This window comes from Homalodisca vitripennis, chromosome 1, assembly GCF_021130785.1.
Source record: "Homalodisca vitripennis isolate AUS2020 chromosome 1, UT_GWSS_2.1, whole genome shotgun sequence".
NCBI classification, from domain to species: domain Eukaryota; kingdom Metazoa; phylum Arthropoda; class Insecta; order Hemiptera; family Cicadellidae; genus Homalodisca; species Homalodisca vitripennis.
This window is the reverse complement of record NC_060207.1, coordinates 26,454,249-26,474,348: the sequence shown is the minus strand read 5'-3', so window position 1 is coordinate 26,474,348 and position 20,100 is coordinate 26,454,249. Positions and strand designations below refer to the sequence as shown.

Below are 20,100 nucleotides of genomic sequence, written 5' to 3'. Positions count from 1 at the left end.
TGTCTTCTAACGTTTACTATACTGGCGTTTATGAAACTGATCTAAGTGGTCTTTTGACAAAAGTAGGCTTCTCATAACTCTTAATATATGTACACTTTATTGATTAAGAGAGCGGCAAAATCAGCTTTGGAACATAAAATACTAAGACCGGAGTAAATTAAAATGACCTTAAATATACACTTTTTAAAATATTTTCTTGATCGTAGAAAGAAGGCAAACTCAAAATTGGTGTAGGAAATGTAATACACTCGTACCAGAAGTGCGCATACAGGTGCAAAAGGTGTGAAATTGCGTGCGGTGCCGCGTGTAACTGCTTGTAACTATATATCTTTGAACTGGTTTTATTATGTTACATTTCGGAGGTGTGCATAATGTTTGAAATTAAAAGTTTAGAATTGCTAGCCGGCTCTCCGTGTCGTGCGACAAATTGGCGGCAAATCGGTTTGCCCCAGTTGTTGTCAAGTGAACTCGATGGAAAGACACGAAAACAATGAATTGGTGAGTTGATATCACTTATAGGTCTTATTGTTGAGTGCTTAATAATACACCTGGAACTGAAACTGGAATCACTATTTGTATACTTCCCGGTACTCCAAGGTAGAATATAAAGTAACAATGTATCGTGTAGTGTCAGATGGTTTACCCTTTACCTTGAGTATGAAAAGAATCAGCTTTATGCCTTCATACTATTATTGGCGGTACTTTCTTCCTTTTTGAACGTTGGTAGTCCTTTTTGTAAATGTTAAGCGATCTTATTTTAGGCGACAAATTATAACGATATTTAGCTACATTTATATTCTATGACCAAAAACAGGACCAAGTGCATATTTCTGCCTAAAATTTTCACAACGTCAACTTTGTTATGCTTTCCCATTTTTTTCACTGGATGAAGGCGTAATTTCTATAAATGTCGTAGTCACAGGCCTTAAAAAAATCTCTCTGATATACTACATTTACTTTTATTGATAATTGTTTAAACACAAGGCCGAATAAAACACTACAAAATAATTAGATTTTGTGATTTGAATTTAATTCTTTGTTTGAAGTTTATTTTTAACGATGGAAGCATTGTGACGGAAACAGGATATTTTGTTATTGATTTTTTGTTTTACTGAACGATAGCAAATGTCCGGAAAATCGTGTTTCCTTAAATATAATACTGTTAGTTTTACAAATATCGCACGGAAAGACAAAGACAGGCAACAAGAACGCGCAGCCAATACAAAGTTTATATAGGTCAGTAGTTTTTGGGATTTCGTGCGGTCAGATAAACAGATAAACAAACATAAATGAAATTTTTTTCGTTCCCTTGAGTGATAGGCTTCGCTAATGCTCGGCAACCAACTAGATAAGAACAAAAATTGTAAGTAGCCGCTCCGCACTCCTTCCTTTCACGCCCTCTACAACTCCTGATATACTTCACGAAGACGTTTAGCAAGCATTTGTTTTATAACTAGTGGGGGATTTAACGTTGCGTAACATAGCCATAGATGTGATCTTTGTCTTTTACTTAGAGATATTGTCAACATTCCTATAAATGAATAATTGTTTATGTAGCTTTCTCATTCCTTGCTCCCACGCGAATAGCCATTAGTTGACAAATTTACAATTACGTAAGGAGAAATCTTAAGTTTCTATGACACTCAGATCTTTCGTAGGACTTTTTATAATGAAATAAAGGTGATAATCATTACATCAGGATGTAAACCAGCATTATTTCTAAATAAGACCCACGCCATGACGTCTTAAACTGTGCTTTCATCGGCTCTTCTTAATTAGGCGAATTGTTTTAACCAGTCACTGATGAACGTTTAAGTTTTCCCGTTTACATAGCATCGAAACATTCCTTACCCGAGTTACAACATAAGCCGCCTAACTCTACGAATGAAGACTATTACTAAATCATCATTATGCTAATTGTGACAGATCTTGTATGGCTATCATATGAATTTAACACAATTTATGTTGTATAATGTTACATTTTTTGTACCTGTAATGTAATACTGAAAACAATTTTTATGTTTTTAGTCTCAAGATCCTGGAAAACAATGTTATAATAGTCTAGTACTGGAAATCAATATTTTAAAGTTATTGGTAACGCGATGGAAAGTACAAAATAAACGTATGTACATGTATAAACAAACCATTTTATAATAACAACCGCTAACTCCAGCCTGTATATTTATGTACACTGATTTCTGATCGCCATTTGCATAGAAATCTGCTTTAATAGTGACATGGCGTCTCCCTTGCTCATTAATCAACTATTTAAACAATAATTTATGCTCAACTAATTTTCATATCGGCTTTGTAACAGTATTTTCATTAAGATTATGTAATTATATTCCAGTTAAAAATGTGGTGAACCATGTAAAAGCTGGCTGGCAGAAATTACTGCGCATTACAATATTACACCTCTCCATTCATATTCAGTTGATTTTTACAGCAACATCGCACGCGGAATGTCAATTTGTATTCAAAAATAGGTGGTTCACTGACAGATTATGTTAATCTTGTATAACTAAGTCTAAATATTTCAAAATGTGTTAAAAGAACATTATATTATACTATTTTGTCAATTATGCTCTAAAATATAACACGAATAACAGCTTAATACCATGTCTCCTCATTTTCCAGACACTTATCTATGTTTTACAGCACATAAATTAATTATTCCTTATCTCACTACAGCATGAATATTTCACCCGCCGCAAAACCTAACTTATCATTCAATGCATTAAAGTGATTTCTTACAAAAAACATTTTTTTCGATGGATGTTAAGCTTTTTAATTTACTTCCCACAGTCATAATAGATTCACCTTCCATCGATATTTTTACTACTCTACTTAGACGTTATCTCGTCGAGTGGGTTTCCTCTAGCCTTGACGAGGATGTTGCAATTAATATTATGCTTATATTCTGATGTTAAGGTTAAAAACCTTAATCACAAGATGTTTGGTGGTTTGTGAATATTTAATATCCAAATTCGATGTTATAATAATACAATATTTATATTGAGTGTTAAATTATTGTAACAAACCATTTAGGGTTTCGAGTGTCAATAAACAATCTGAATCTATAAAACTATTTATGAACTATTATACATAAATGGGTATGTTTAAAGTTGTATTCCATAATATGTATAAAGATTGTATCACTAAAAGAACTTACAGTACCCTTGGGACTCGAACCCCCACTTGCCAGACGATAATCCTACCACTAAACCACAGAGCCCTTACTTTTTACTATTATATTATTTTGTGCTATCATACAAAAATTTAAAATACAAGTCCTTATAATTAATATTAATTAATTAGTAGTAAAAGCACTTTTGATGTAATTTGATGGAGGCTTATGAATTTTACATGTTCACATGTACGTAAGTAGGCATTTATCGTGTACATACTATTCAGTGTTCATGCTTAAGAGTATGAGAGTTTAACCTGACTCCTATATCCTATATGTTTTGCACGTGTATGACCATTTCTGTACTTCCGAACATAGATATTTCTAGCAGAGTTTTCCTGTATGTCCCGACGAAGGAAACATACGTAGGTGTGAGAGGCCTACTTCGGTTAAAATGTCTTCTTCCGACCATATAAATTCAATTAGGGTGCCACAGTTGCGTTTGCCTTATTACCCCGATCAAAAAATTAACGCATGTACCTCAAGGAAATCTTCTTCGGTCAAAAAGCAGCTACTTCCGGTTACTTTCGCTTTAACTTATTTCCAGTGTCATAGTTAATGGTGCCGGTGCCTATTACAGTATATGGGGTCATTTTTATTAAGTTCATGCAACTTTCTAAAATAATCGTTTATAAGTTTTTACGTTGGGTTTTTTTTTTTTACGTTAATTTTTACAGCAACATCGCACGCGGAATGTCAATTTGTATTCAAAAATAGGTGGTTCACTGACAGATTATGTTAATCTTGTATAACTAAGTCTAAATATTTCAAAATGTGTTAAAAGAACATTATATTATACTATTTTGTCAATTATGCTATAAAATATAACACGAATAACAGCTTAATACCATGTCTCCTCATTTTCCAGACACTTATCTATGTTTTATAGCACATAAATTAATTATTCCTTATCTCACTACAGCATGAATATTTCACCCGCCGCAAAACCTAACTTATCATTCAATGCATTAAAGTGATTTCTTACAAAAAACATTTTTTTCGATGGATGTTAAGCTTTTTAATTTACTTCCCACAGTCATAATAGATTCACCTTCCATCGATATTTTTACTACTCTACTTAGACGTTATCTCGTCGAGTGGGTTTCCTCTAGCCTTGACGAGGATGTTGCAATTAATATTATGCTTATATTCTGATGTTAAGGTTAAAAACCTTAATCACAAGATGTTTGGTGGTTTGTGAATATTTAATATCCAAATTCGATGTTATAATAATACAATATTTATATTGAGTGTTAAATTATTGTAACAAACCATTTAGGGTTTCGAGTGTCAATAAACAATCTGAATCTATAAAACTATTTATGAACTATTATACATAAATGGGTATGTTTAAAGTTGTATTCCATAATATGTATAAAGATTGTATCACTAAAAGAACTTACAGTACCCTTGGGACTCGAACCCCCACTTGCCAGACGATAATCCTACCACTAAACCACAGAGCCCTTACTTTTTACTATTATATTATTTTGTGCTATCATACAAAAATTGAAAATACAAGTCCTTATAATTAATATTAATTAATTAGTAGTAAAAGCACTTTTGATGTAATTTGATGGAGGCTTATGAATTTTACATGTTCACATGTACGTAAGTAGGCATTTATCGTGTACATACTATTCAGTGTTCATGCTTAAGAGTATGAGAGTTTAACCTGACTCCTATATCCTATATGTTTTGCACGTGTATGACCATTTCTGTACTTCCGAACATAGATATTTCTAGCAGAGTTTTCCTGTATGTCCCGACGAAGGAAACATACGTAGGTGTGAGAGGCCTACTTCGGTTAAAATGTCTTCTTCCGACCATATAAATTCACTTAGGGTGCCACAGTTGCGTTTGCCTTATTACCCCGATCAAAAAATTAACGCATGTACCTCAAGGAAATCTTCTTCGGTCAAAAAGCAACTACTTCCCGTTACTTTCGCTTTAAGTTATTTCCAGTGCCATAGTTAATGGTGCCGGTGCCTATTACAGTATATGGGGTCATTTTTATTAAGTTCATGCAACTTTCTAAAATAATCGTTTATAAGTTTTTATGTTGGGAAGCCTCGTGTTTTAGATTGTAGTCTGGGATAGAGCGGATTGTTGAGACATGTGGGTTGTTGTTTTCATTTCTCTTTTTTTCCTTAAGATACTGTTAAAATGGCATATCACAATGTCAAGGTAGTCCACTAGTTTGGAGGAGTACCGTATATGAAAAAATTCACAGTTTTGTTCATTAATGTTGCTTCTATAACAGTGTATAAATAATAATGTTTAAAATGCATTAGATGTTTTCAGTTCGTCAATTGTGCAATCTGTAGTAAAAGTTAGATATTTAATTTCCATTAGCTATCTGCATTGCACTACTGATCAAGCGCTGTACAATTAGTAACTCATGTATAAAATTAAAATGTAAAAAGATGTCACTGCCTATTTATCGAAAACGTCAATAACCGTTTAGTGTCAGTTAAATATGGATTATGAAGCACTAATACTACCATTTTTTCAGAATTTCAGAATATTACAAGTAGCTTTTTCCATGTGACTTTTCTATTCTTGATGAACCTGCCTGGGATTTTAACAAATATTAACAAAAGGAATTAGCCGAATTGGTCCAGCTGTTCTCGACATAACCATTACTTTACATTAATAAGGTTTTACAGTTCCTGTCACATATGTGTGTAAACTAACATATGATCGAAATACCAAATATTTGCCAAATCATCTTTACCATTCATTACCGTTTATTCAAATTATAATATAATATTGTATAACATTGTTAATTGTTCGTAATATGTATCCTTACCTTATTTTAACCTTTGTAACATTTACAGCTAGAGTTGGTTTCAATAGATTTTACTGTCTTTCCAGTGACTTATTTACCTCCTGCGTACTAGGTAAAATACTTTTGAGCTACAACATAATTTTTAGTATAATTTCGTTTTGAAATATGAAAATTGTTTGAACATTTGACAGAATTCATGGAAATAGTATGGTATTTTTTATATAGTATCGTCTAACCGATGCATTGGCTATTGTACCGAATATTAAGTAAAGTAACTAATCTCGGGATTAAGTCCTAAAATTAAATATTGTTACTTTATATATTTTTATTTCTTATTAAAAATTAAAAACAAACTACAATAAACTTAACTTGTACATATACATTTTTGTTTAATGTTCCAAGTATATATTACATCAGTAGAAAAATTAATTTGTAGTTACATATTTAAAATAATTTGCGTAGCACGTAACCTTGACACCCGAGAGTAATTTTCCTAAGGTACTGTACACATGAACTGTTTGATTTGAATATGTATACACACTCACACCACCTGAGTTAGAGCCTTAAAATTATTATTTTAACATAAGAAGGAGGCTCGAGTTGATCGTAATATTCCTTCAAATAATTCAACTAAAAGGATGTGTTTTGGTACAGTCTTGAAGGGAAGTATTTAAAGTGTAAGCTGTCTCGGTGGCACGGCGTACTGGCGCGGCGCAGCACACTTTCTGCCCGGACTGTACTTTGTTATTATATTAGTTGGTAGTGGAGCCGGAGAGCCGGGACGGCATCGAATTAAGCACTAATGAAATTCAATAACATAAAGCGTGAGTCATGCGTGCAGCTGGTGGTATTATTGTATTGTGGTGTTGGTCTTTGTCTCAGGGCAGTACCGTACGCTGACGGTGGGGTTCTGTGTGGTGCTGTACACATGCCCGAGCCTCGCTACCACTGTTACTGTCGATATATACAGTGGAATCTGGGTACGATCTGGATTTAAAGTGTTGGTCTTTGTCTCAGGGCAGTACCAAACGCTGACGGTGGGGTTCTGTGTGGTGCTGTACAAATGCCCGAGCCTCGCTACCACTGTTACTGTCGATATATACAGTGGAATCTGGGTACGATCTGGATTTATATAGTTAGTATTTGTCTCAGGGCAGTACCGTACGCTGACGGTGGAGATCTGTGTGGTGCTGTACACATGCCCGAGCCTCGCTACCACTATTAACTGTCGATATATACAGTTGAATATGGGGACGATCTGGATTATATCGTTAGTATTTGTCTCTGGGCAGTGCCGTACGCTGACGGTGGAGTTCTGTGTGGTGATCAGGGATGCTACAGGTCAGGGAAATCAGGGAAGTCAGGGAAAATTCAGGGGAAAAAAACAGGACTGGAAATCAGGGAAAAGTCAGGGAATCCGGTCTCAAGTCAGGGAAAAGTCAGGGAATTTCGATGTTGGTCAGGGAAAAATATAAAATCCCTTTACACAAATAAACTTATTGCCGCCGCGCCGAGTCCAAGCCTGCAGACGATTGCGTCGAAGTCCAAGATTGCGTCGAAAAAAGTCAGGGAAAAATGAAATATTTGGTCTGGAAATCAGGGAATTTCATTATTGCACTCCTGTAGCAACCCAGGTGATGTACACATGCCCGAGCCTCGCTACCACTATTAACTGTCGATATATACAGTTAAATATGGGTACGATCTGGATTTATATCGTTAGTATTTGTCTCAGGGCAGTACCGTACGCTGACGGTGGGGTTCTGTGTGGTGCTGTACACATGCCCGAGCCTCGCTACCACTGTTACTGTCGATATATACAGTGGAATCTGGGTACGCTCTGGATTTATAGTGTTGGTCTTTGTCTCAGGGCAGTACCAAACGCTGACGGTGGGGTTCTGTGTGGTGCTGTACACATGCCCGAGCCTCGCTACCACTATTAACTGTCGATATATACAGTTGAATATGGGTACGATCTGGATTTATATCGTTAGTATTTGTCTCAGGGCAGTACCGTACGCTGACGGTGGGGTTCTGTGTGGTGCTGTACACATGCCCGAGCCTCGCTACCACTATTACTGTCGATATATACAGTTGAATATGGGTACGATCTGGATTTATATCGTTAGTATTTGTCTCAGGGCAGTGCCGTACGCTGACGGTGGAGTTCTGTGTGGTGATCAGGGATGCTACAGGTCAGGGAAATCAGGGAAGTCAGGGGAAAAACAGGACTGGAAATCAGGGAAAAGTCAGGGAATCCGGTCTCAAGTCAGGGAAAAGTCAGGGAATTTCGACGTTGGTCAGGGAAAAATATAAAATCCCTTTATACAAATAAACTTACTGCCGCCGCGCCGAGTCCAAGCCTGCAGACGATTGCGTCGAAGTCCAAGATTGCGTCGAAAAAAGTCAGGGAAAAATTAAATATTTGGTCTGGAAATCAGGGAAAAGTCAGGGAATTTCATTATTGCACTCCTGTAGCAACCCTGGTGATGTACACATGCCCGAGCCTCGCTACCACTATTAACTGTCGATATATACAGTTAATTATGGGTACGATCTGGATTTATATCGTTAGTATTTGTCTCAGGGCAGTACCGTACGCTGACGGTGGGGTTCTGTGTGGTGCTGTACACATGCCCGAGCCTCGCTACCACTGTTACTGTCGATATATACAGTGGAATCTGGGTACGCTCTGGATTTATAGTGTTAGTATTTGTCTCAGGGCAGTACCGTACGCTGACGGTGGGGTTCTGTGTGGTGCTGTACACATGCCCGAGCCTCGCTACCACTGTTACTGTCGATATATACAGTGGAATCTGGGTACGCTCTGGATTTATATCGTTAGTATTTGTCTCAGGGCAGTACCGTACGCTGACGGTGGGGTTCTGTGTGGTGCTGTACACATGCCCGAGCCTCGCTACCACTATTACTGTCGATATATACAGTTGAATATGGGTACGATCTGGATTTATATCGTTAGTATTTGTCTCAGGGCAGTGCCGTACGCTGACGGTGGAGTTCTGTGTGGTGATCAGGGATGCTACAGGTCAGGGAAATCAGGGAAGTCAGGGGAAAAACAGGACTGGAAATCAGGGAAAAGTCAGGGAATCCGGTCTCAAGTCAGGGAAAAGTCAGGGAATTTCGACGTTGGTCAGGGAAAAATATAAAATCCCTTTATACAAATAAACTTACTGCCGCCGCGCCGAGTCCAAGCCTGCAGACGATTGCGTCGAAGTCCAAGATTGCGTCGAAAAAAGTCAGGGAAAAATTAAATATTTGGTCTGGAAATCAGGGAAAAGTCAGGGAATTTCATTATTGCACTCCTGTAGCAAACCCTGGTGATGTACACATGCCCGAGCCTCGCTACCACTATTAACTGTCGATATATACAGTTAATTATGGGTACGATCTGGATTTATATCGTTAGTATTTGTCTCAGGGCAGTACCGTACGCTGACGGTGGGGTTCTGTGTGGTGCTGTACACATGCCCGAGCCTCGCTACCACTGTTACTGTCGATATATACAGTGGAATCTGGGTACGCTCTGGATTTATAGTGTTAGTATTTGTCTCAGGGCAGTACCGTACGCTGACGGTGGGGTTCTGTGTGGTGCTGTACACATGCCCGAGCCTCGCTACCACTGTTACTGTCGATATATACAGTGGAATATGGGTACGCTCTGGATTTATATCGTTAGTATTTGTCTCAGGGCAGTACCGTACGCTGACGGTGGGGTTCTGTGTGGTGCTGTACACATGCCCGAGCCTCGCTACCACTGTTACTGTCGATATATACAGTGGAATATGGGTACGCTCTGGATTTATATCGTTAGTATTTGTCTCAGGGCAGTACCGTACGCTGACGGTGGGGTTCTGTGTGGTGCTGTACACATGCCCGAGCCTCGCTACCACTATTACTGTCGATATATACAGTTAAATATGGGTACGCTCTGGATTTATATCGTTAGTATTTGTCTCAGGGCAGTACCGTACGCTGACGGTGGGGTTCTGTGTGGTGCTGTACACATGCCCGGGCCTCGCTACCACTATTACTGTCGATATATACAGTTAAATATGGGTACGCTCTGGATTTATATAGTTAGTATTTGTCTCAGGGCAGTGCCGTACGCTGACGGTGGGGTTCTGTGTGGTGCTGTACACATGCCCGAGCCTCGCTACCACTGTTACTGTCGATATATACAGTTGAATATGGGTATGCTCTGGATTTATATCGTTAGTATTTGTCTCAGGGCAGTACCGTACGCTGACGGTGGGGTTCTGTGTGGTGCTGTACACATGCCCGAGCCTCGCTACCACTGTTACTGTCGATATATACAGTGGAATATGGGTACGCTCTGGATTTATATCGTTAGTATTTGTCTCAGGGCAGTACCGTACGCTGACGGTGGGGTTCTGTGTGGTGCTGTACACATGCCCGGGCCTCGCTACCACTATTACTGTCGATATATACAGTTAAATATGGGTACGCTCTGGATTTATATCGTTAGTATTTGTCTCAGGGCAGTACCGTACGCTGACGGTGGGGTTCTGTGTGGTGCTGTACACATGCCCGGGCCTCGCTACCACTATTACTGTCGATATATACAGTTAAATATGGGTACGCTCTGGATTTATATCGTTAGTATTTGTCTCAGGGCAGTACCGTACGCTGACGGTGGGGTTCTGTGTGGTGGTGTACACATGCCCGAGCCTCGCTACCACTGTTACTGTCGATATATACAGTTGAATATGGGTACGCTCTAGATTTATATCGTTAGTATTTGTCTCAGGGCAGTGCCGTACGCTGACGGTGGGGTTCTGTGTGGTGCTGTACACATGCCCGAGCCTCGCTACCACTGTTACTGTCGATATATACAGTTGAATATGGGTATGCTCTGGATTTATATCGTTAGTATTTGTCTCAGGGCAGTACCGCACGCTGACGGTGGGGTTCTGTGTGGTGCTGTACACATGCCCGGGCCTCGCTACCACTATTACTGTCGATATATACAGTTAAATATGGGTACGCTCTGGATTTATATCGTTAGTATTTGTCTCAGGGCAGTACCGTACGCTGACGGTGGGGTTCTGTGTGGTGGTGTACACATGCCCGGGCCTCGCTACCACTATTACTGTCGATATATACAGTTAAATATGGGTACGCTCTGGATTTATATCGTTAGTATTTGTCTCAGGGCAGTACCGTACGCTGACGGTGGGGTTCTGTGTGGTGGTGTACACATGCCCGGGCCTCGCTACCACTATTACTGTCGATATATACAGTTAAATATGGGTACGCTCTGGATTTATATCGTTAGTATTTGTCTCAGGGCAGTACCGCACGCTGACGGTGGGGTTCTGTGTGGTGCTGTACACATGCCCGGGCCTCGCTACCACTATTACTGTCGATATATACAGTTAAATATGGGTACGCTCTGGATTTATATCGTTAGTATTTGTCCACCAATATATGGCTCTCAGTTATTTTTTGTATGTAGGCTCTCAATCAACTTACACAATATAGGTATATTTTCTTAAGACTTTTGTAGTAGTAAGCTATAATATTTATTATTATTAATTGAATTGGAAGATTTTCTTAAGTCTGTAGAATTTTGCACCACTAAGCAAACATTATTATTATAAAGACACTATGCTATTATGATACGTCATTTATATATTTATTGACCCGTTAAGCTAACCATGCATACTGTAAAACTTAAAATAAACATTTTTTTGCAGTTTGCAACAACATACTGAAAAGATTTAAAGGTCTAAGTTTAACTTGAACAAGCTAGTACAATTAATGATTACACAGGGTGTACATATTGCTAAAGCGTGTACTTAACATGTTTCCGTTTACATGCATTGTCCTGACCTTTACTACTCACCTTGTTGTCAGACACTCACTATACTGTCAAGAAAAAAGTTAAAAGCAAAAATATAAAAAATTGATATAATATTGTACTGTGTATCTGAAACACAGTTTTCAGTTGTCTCATCAGGTGTACAATGAAAATACCTCTTCACCTAAATTACACAATATTTTTTACTCTAGGTGTCTCTGGTATCGAAACGATGTAAAGTGTTAATTTTGAGCTTCTTCGACGCCGACTATTTTTTTTATCTCTTCAAACGAAGATGACTTCAGATTCCAGGGGTTAAGTCTGTGACTGTCAGATTCCAGACGCTGCCCTAAGAGAAAGGTGACTAGAAGTACCCTCAACATTTACATTGAATCAACCCCTCCCACCATACCAACGTTTTGTGTAGCATATCTCGGTATAGTATCCTACATGTTCTTTGATTTTTATATTTTTTACGTCGTTATTTTATTTAACGGAGTTTATAAAATTAAGAATTGTGTGGTACAGTAAATAGATATGAGGAAAACTTACGATATAAATCCACGAGAACATGTGTTTCAAATAAATAAAACTACACAATATAAAATTTTAACAACATTTACATTTTCTGGATTTTGAAGCACCAAAAAGTGACACTTTGTAATTACGTAAAATTAATTTTGATATGGGAGATATGGATACCCTCGTCGTGAATGGTGACAGTCTCGTCAGTAACCGCTTGATCGAGAGATACGGATAACCTCGCGGCGTGAATGGTAACAGTTTCGTCCGTAACCGCCTGATCGAGAGATACGGATAACCTCATCGTGAATGGTAACAGTCTCGTCAGTAACCGCCTGATCGAGAGATACGGGTAACCTCGCGGCGTGAATGGTAATAGTCTCGTCAGTAACCGCCTGATCGAGAGATACGGGTAACCTCGCGGCGTGAATGGTAGCAGTCTCGTCAGTAACCGCCTGATCGAGAGATACGGATAACCTCATCGTGAATGTTAAGAGTCTCATCAGTAACCGCCTGATCAAGAGATACGGATAACCTCGTCGTGAATGGTGACAGTCTCGTCAGTAACTGCCTGATCGAGAGATACGGGTAACCTCGCGGCGTGAATGGTAACAGTCTCGTCAGTAACCGCCTGATCAAGAGATACAGATAACCTCATCGTGAATGTTAAGAGTCTCGTCAGTAACCGCCTGATCAAGAGATACGGATAACCTCATCGTGAATGTTAAGAGTCTCGTCAGTAACCGCCTGATCAAGAGATACGGATAACCTCATCGTGAATGTTAAGAGTCTCGTCAGTAACCGCCTGATCAAGAGATACGGATAACCTCATCGTGAATGTTAAGAGTCTCGTCAGTAACCGCCTGATCAAGAGATACGGATAACCTCATCGTGAATGTTAAGAGTCTCGTCAGTAACCGCCTGATCAAGAGATACGGATAACCTCATCGTGAATGTTAAGAGTCTCGTCAGTAACCGCCTGATCAAGAGATACGGATAACCTCATCGTGAATGTTAAGAGTCTCGTCAGTAACCGCCTGATCAAGAGATACAGATAACCTCATCGTGAATGTTAAGAGTCTCGTCAGTAACCGCCTGATCAAGAGATACGGATAACCTCGTCGTGAATGGTGACAGTATCGTCAGTAACCGCCTGATCAGAAATCGTTTATGGACACGTCAGTAACCGAGTAATCGGGAGATATAGATAAACTCGTAGTGAATCGTGTCAGTTATGTCGGTAACCGCCTGATTAGAAATTCCTTACAGACACGTCAGTAGCCGCGTGATCGGGTGGTACAGATAAACACTTAGTGGATGGTGACAGTTTCGTCAGTATCTGTTTGATCGGAAGATACAGATAAGCTCGTCGTGAGTGGTAATAGTCGCGTCAGTAACCGCCTGATCGGTAGATACAGATAACCTCATCGTGAACGGTGATTCGTGCTATAAAACGCGTTAGGCACTAAAATGCGTTTAAAACTAGTTGTGTAGAAGAAATGTTAATTTTATTTGGGTAACTGTTGATAAACTGAACTCCTGCCTATGAGGGCACACGATTATGAAATACCACAGTCCTGTGTCTCCCAGTTCGGTAGTTTTCTCTTCCTCTTGTCTCGTGCGAGTGAATATCCCGTCCGTTGGTCAAGGTACATTTAAACATACATTATAACGTTGTTCCTACAATGAAGGCGCTTGGCAAAGTCAACAGTTGTAATCTTTTGAACATTGGCTCGCAATAATTTTTGAATTGTAGTTTTGCAATGATGCGGATCACTTTTTGAATGCCCTCAATAATTGGTTTCTTGCACATGCGCCACACAGTAATGGTCAGTAGGTAAAATGGGGATAAATCAAGCCATAATACGCCATCATCATAACCGTAATTGGCAGTATTTGGTTAGAGACCTCAAAACTTAAATGTCTGGGGCTAATTTGGAGCAAATGTATTCAATATGAATCTTCCATGTCAAACCTTGATCAAGATAAATTTCAAGTAATTTCCAGGTACAGACTTCTTCTAGTATGGCATCAACCAAAATAATGCCAGGGCCATATTCTGTCTAAACACAGAAAAATTTAGAACATTAGAATTTGAATAATTTGTTTTTAGTTTGAGGCTGTAAAAATGCTGGGCACAACTGTTTTAAAATACTGCAACTAAGGGTTTTTGTTCTAAAAATGATTTTGTAGTTTCAATGAAACAGAGTCGTGTCATCAGCATACTGCACGATTCTTCCGTGTGGTAGTGATGTCATTGACGTAGAACCGGAAAAAGAACAGGACTGAGAATGGGTCCTTGAGGGACTCCATAACTTACTTATTTTCACTGCATGATTCGTATAGTTTGAAATTTGGACAACTTGAGATCTGCGGTTTAAAAATTAACTAAGCCACAAGAGAGACACGCCTCAGATGCCATGGTAATCCAGTTTGTTAAGCAGCGTGAAATGGTCAGCACAATCGAATGCTTTAGTAAATCGAGAAACGCACTTAATTAGTGATTTAGACCTTCTAACGCCTCTACAATCATATCTGAATCTCACAACTGCGTCTACCATCGATTTGCCCTTTCTGAATCCAAATCGTTCGTTTCAGTGTCGATTGTATTTGTTAAGAAACTGATGCATTGGTATAACAAAATGATCTGAATATTTTGCGAAATGCTAGCAAAGTTGAGACAGGTCGATAGTTATTTATTGGTGTGAAGTCGTCTGTTTTTTAATTTGGATTAATTTTTAAATGTTTAGGAGTGAGGGGAAAACTTTAGTGAAATGATAGATTAACTAATGGAGTCAAAGGTCTCACAATGTGCTTGGAGCATTGCTTGATGATCCATGAGCCACATTGACATTAAAGATAGAGATAACCTTGTCGTGACAGTCGCATCAGTAAAACCGCCTGTTTGGAAGATACAGATAAATGTTCAAGAAAAGAATAATATTCGATATATGATATAATTTTATTAATTTTGAAGCGCCGATTTTGATCACTTTTTCTGATCTTGTAGAAGAATATTGATCACACTCTTTTACACTCTTATTTTGGTCGTTGCACTTAAGGAGATTCTCCTTTTAAAGATATATGGTTAATATTTACACAAACGCTTTTGAGCTTGCTGTATAAATTTTATATTTACACAATGAAAAAAATAAACCAGGTAGCCTATTTTCTGAACAAACTAGTAATCGAAGAAACTAAGAAGCATGTGAATTTGTATTAAATAATTATACATGTAAAATGAGACATCTCTCATAATTCTACTCATAAATAAGAGTATAAATGAGTTAAATTTTGCGACATGAGTTATGAGGTAAATTAAGTTGGCTACCTCTACAGCTCGTTGTCAAGATTATTATTATTATTATTATCTAAGATAAATTATTAACTATAAGAAATGAATTATCTGATTGCTCTCTGTACCACGCAAAACACGGAGCGAGGGAAAAATAAATTTACATGGACATTTATAAAGTTTATTCTTTTAATGTAAGGTTAAGTGATAACGCGTAAAATTTACTTATACAGCTATATTAAAAATATACTCCTGTTACACAATTTCCTTATGATTCTTTTAGCCTATAATACACACGACTGCAGTCGAGAGAAAAATATTTTCACGCAAAAGATTGCAACGAGACTGTTCAAGTGATATGAAAGTTATATTGATATTACTATCAATATATTCTGTTGTTTGTTGTAAATATTAATTAAATTATTAAGCTAATCCCTGTATATGTTTTATATAATATGTTATGTAACTGTTTAGTTATTAAAAGATAATGATAATACTTTAATCCATTATCAGGTAGAAGGTATGATGCCTGGTTGTGATTACTATGTTTATTTTTATTGTTGATATAATTTTATCTATCTTTAATAATTCTTTAACTAATGTAATCATTTCAGAATATTTGCAACTTTAAGTAACGTTCCTGGAATTGTAGCTTCTTTTCTCGTAATAATTATTCATGAATTGTTATTATCTTAATTCCGTGTACACTTTCTTGTATGTTGTTAAAGTTTCTTTACTTTCTAAAAGTCTTCGTGTTTTCCTAAACGTTGTGTGTCAGAATTTTAATAAGAAGATAATTAATGCCCACGAAAAGTTTTGATGTTGTTGATTCAATGTAGAAAATGTTATGTTAGTTAAACGAGCAGGTGAGCCTTTGAGATTAACAACGTTCTACTAGAGTAGCCTATACAAATCTTGGATTTACCGATTAGGGGTGGTATTGCTGTTGTACTCTAAGTTTAATTTCAGACAATCCACAAATACTGTAGAGTATATTTACGAGTATATTGAAGAGCGTATCACCAGACTCCGACATGTCCCCTAATAAGCACAGTGCATCTCCAGCGTGTTTATCTTATTTCATGTTTAATTGATCTTATTTAGTTGTTAATATTCATTCATATTATTGTAACACTTTATTCGTCTTGAACATTAGAAATTGAAAATTAAATATCGTGACAGTCGTGTTAGTGTGGGGGATACCAGGAATGAGAAAACGCACAGAATAATATTGTGTAATTCTTTAGCTCAATTGTTTCAATATTTAATGATCTTTAGCTATTGTTTGTGCACTAATATATGTTTTGTTTCAGTTTTATCTTGTTTCAGGATATGTTATGAATACAATAAATCTTATAATGTATTACTTTATTCAATGCTCTTGTCTGAAACGTTTAATGTATAAGAGGTACCACTAGAATGACATGTATTTCAGCATGTATATTACACTGTTTTACTATATGTACGATTTTGTGTTGTGTAACTATTTAGTAGACGCTAGAATCGTTCAAAATTTTTTTGGTTCATAATTTGATAAGTAAATTCAATTCTGAAACTCGCATCACAGTCGCCCGTAATAATTATTAAAGTCTTATCTCACATAGGCTACCTTAGGTGTCAGTGTCGGGTTATAGTCTAACATTTCAACCATCACACTTAGTCTTATCTCACACAGGCTACCTTAGGTGTCAGTGTCGGGTTATATTCTAACATTTCAACCATCACATGTAGTCTTATCTCACATAGGCTACCTTAGGTGTCAGTGTCGGGTTATAGTCTAACATTTCAACCATCACACTTAGTCTTATCTCACACAGGCTACCTTAGGTGTCAGTGTCGGGTTATATTCTAACATTTCAACCATCACACTTAGTCTTATCTCACACAGGCTACCTTAGGTGTCAGTGTCGGGTTATATTCTAACATTTCAACCATCACACTTAGTCTTATCTCACACAGGCTACCTTAGGTGTCAGTGTCGGGTTATATTTTAACATTTCAACCATCACACTTAGTCTTATCTCACACAGGCTACCTTAGGTGTCGGTGTCGGGTTATATTTTAACATTTCAATCATCACACTTAGTCGTATCTCGCACAGGCTACCTTAGGAATCAATGTTGGGTTATATTCATGTCAAGCACTACACGAAAATAAATCCCATCACGTTGTAATTTAATTAAATGTTTACTGATGTTTCTTTCTCCCCATATTCTTGATTCATATAATATATAAATGTGGGAGAAATTACATCCTTATAATATCTTTAAAAGTCACTTTAACCAAAAGAATGATGTTATGTAATTTTCTTTCGTGGCAACCTCAAAAATTATTTCCTTTTGTTCTTTAAATACAGTTCTTAATTTTTTCCAAAATTATGGGAGTTCGCATAAATGTAGCCCCTACAACTACTTCTACAGCTGTCCGCCACACAGCTGTATCTTATCACACTAACTTATATGTTTTTTCAGTCCGATATTTTCCATTTTGAAACGTTAAGATTCATTATTTCTTTATAGAAAATAAAATGTTTAGTTGTGTTTAAAAATAAAACCATAAATTACGTTTTAAAAAAGCAGCATTTACGGTTTGTTGATTACATGATTTTGCATGTCTACTATGCATGCACTACTGCTATACTAAAGATATGCGCAAAATACACACAGACACACGCACACACACTTACATTTTAAAAACAAATATTAATATATGTTTATAATAATTTTAAAAATTATTGCGTTTTTAATACTTAGATTCATTTTTAATTTGATTTTATGTCATTCATTTTTGTTTTTGTTTTTGTTTTTGTTTTTTTTTTTTTGTACAGTAGCCTAAAGTACTATTCAAATTCTAAATATTTAAATCCGGAAGGAAAATAATTCTTACAAGATAAAAAGTGAAGACCGATAATCAAAATGAATTAGTTGGGCGAGATATGTTGTCGAGTGGGAGCGTAGTTGTGAGTGGTGAGGGGTCGGAGAGTAGTGGAGTTGCAGCAGAGTGCAAGAGGTGCGGTGTAAAAGTGCATCACAAGTTGCAATGGGAGGAGTTAGTAGTCGCCTCCTATACGCGTCCTCCTGTCGTATGTAAAATACTGTACTGACGACTCATCAATAAATCAATAGTTCTCCGGCCGTTATACATAATGTATACAAGACATCCTCTCATTTCACACCCCCGTATTACATGTACATTTTATATAAATAAACGATGGAGGGGCCTGTCGGTGGGGGGTGGTGACACGGGAAAGTCGACCTTTTGGCGCGAGGTAGTGGGGGATCCTCGTGTAGCGGCGGGCGCGCGCTGCCGAGTCTGGCCATTCGAGCGGTGGACTCGGTCGCGTGAACGTCGTGTCGCTCGTCCGTGTACCCGATAGTAACATTCGCGTGTCGTGTTGCAGTTGCAGCAGCAATATGCACCACTACGGGCCCGGGGGAGGCGCCGGCTCGCCACAGCAGTTCTGTCTCCGCTGGAACAACTACCAGTCGAACCTGACCAACGTTTTCGACCAGCTTCTCCAGAACGAGTCCTTCGTCGATGTGACGCTCGCCTGCGACGGCCACTCGGTCAAGGCACACAAGATGGTCCTGTCCGCCTGCAGTCCTTACTTCCAGACCCTCTTCTGTGAGAACCCCTGTCAACACCCTATCGTCATCCTCAAGGACATCAAGTGGCCCGAGCTGAAGGCCGTCGTAGAGTTCATGTACAAGGGAGAGATCAACGTCTCCCAGGAGCAGATCGGCCCTCTCCTCAGGGTGGCCGAGACCCTCAAGGTCCGAGGGCTCGCAGACGTGAACGGCGAGCACGACGATCTCGAGGGTAAGCCTCCCGCCCTGGAGGACGTGAGCATGTCGCCTAACCGGCTGTCTACCGGTGGCGGCAAGAAGCGGCGTCGGACCTCCCTAGAACCGTCGAGCCCCGCGGAAGACGCCTCGGAGGCCCTCGAATTGGTCACGACGTCTCCTTCGACCCCGTCTTCTCTACCTCCCCCGCCCACACCTCAGAGCGCTCCTTCTACCCCGAATGTCGCTAACTCCATGATGGCCGCTCTCTCGCTACCGCCACCGCCGCCTCCACAGACCGCTTCCGACGACATGGAGATCAAGCCTGGCATCGCCGAGATGATACGCGAGGAGGAACGGGTGAGTAGAGTGCAGTGTTCTCTCTGGTGCATGTTCTGTGGTAACCGCCTAGTCCTAAATTGTGTAATAAAATAATTTACGCAATAGCCTAGACTACAAAGAAGCTTTTCTCATATAATATCTAGAGATAACTATAAACATGGTGAGTTATGTTTGGAGAGATAACCTCGAAATTTTAATAGCACGCACAGGCGTCCCGAGTACCGGGAAAATAAAGATAAAGTTAATAATTTCTGTGATAAAATGGAGTGCCCGTCTAAATTAAGTTTTATTCAACGGACTTATCTTATTAGTTATTTAATGTTTCTTTTTATCAGCGAT

General features: G+C 38.5%; 1 protein-coding gene across 5 annotated transcripts in view; it reads left to right on the top strand.

The window, feature by feature from the left end:
• LOC124358511 (protein bric-a-brac 1-like) overlaps positions 1-20,100 on the top strand; it is a 524,334-nt gene that overhangs the window by 271,499 nt on the left and 232,735 nt on the right. For all 5 annotated transcript variants that reach the window (XM_046810823.1, XM_046810813.1, XM_046810817.1 and 2 more), the window contains exon 4: positions 19,038-19,779. In XM_046810823.1, coding sequence (XP_046666779.1) covers positions 19,038-19,779 — 742 coding nt within the window. The remainder of the gene's footprint in view (positions 1-19,037; positions 19,780-20,100) is intronic.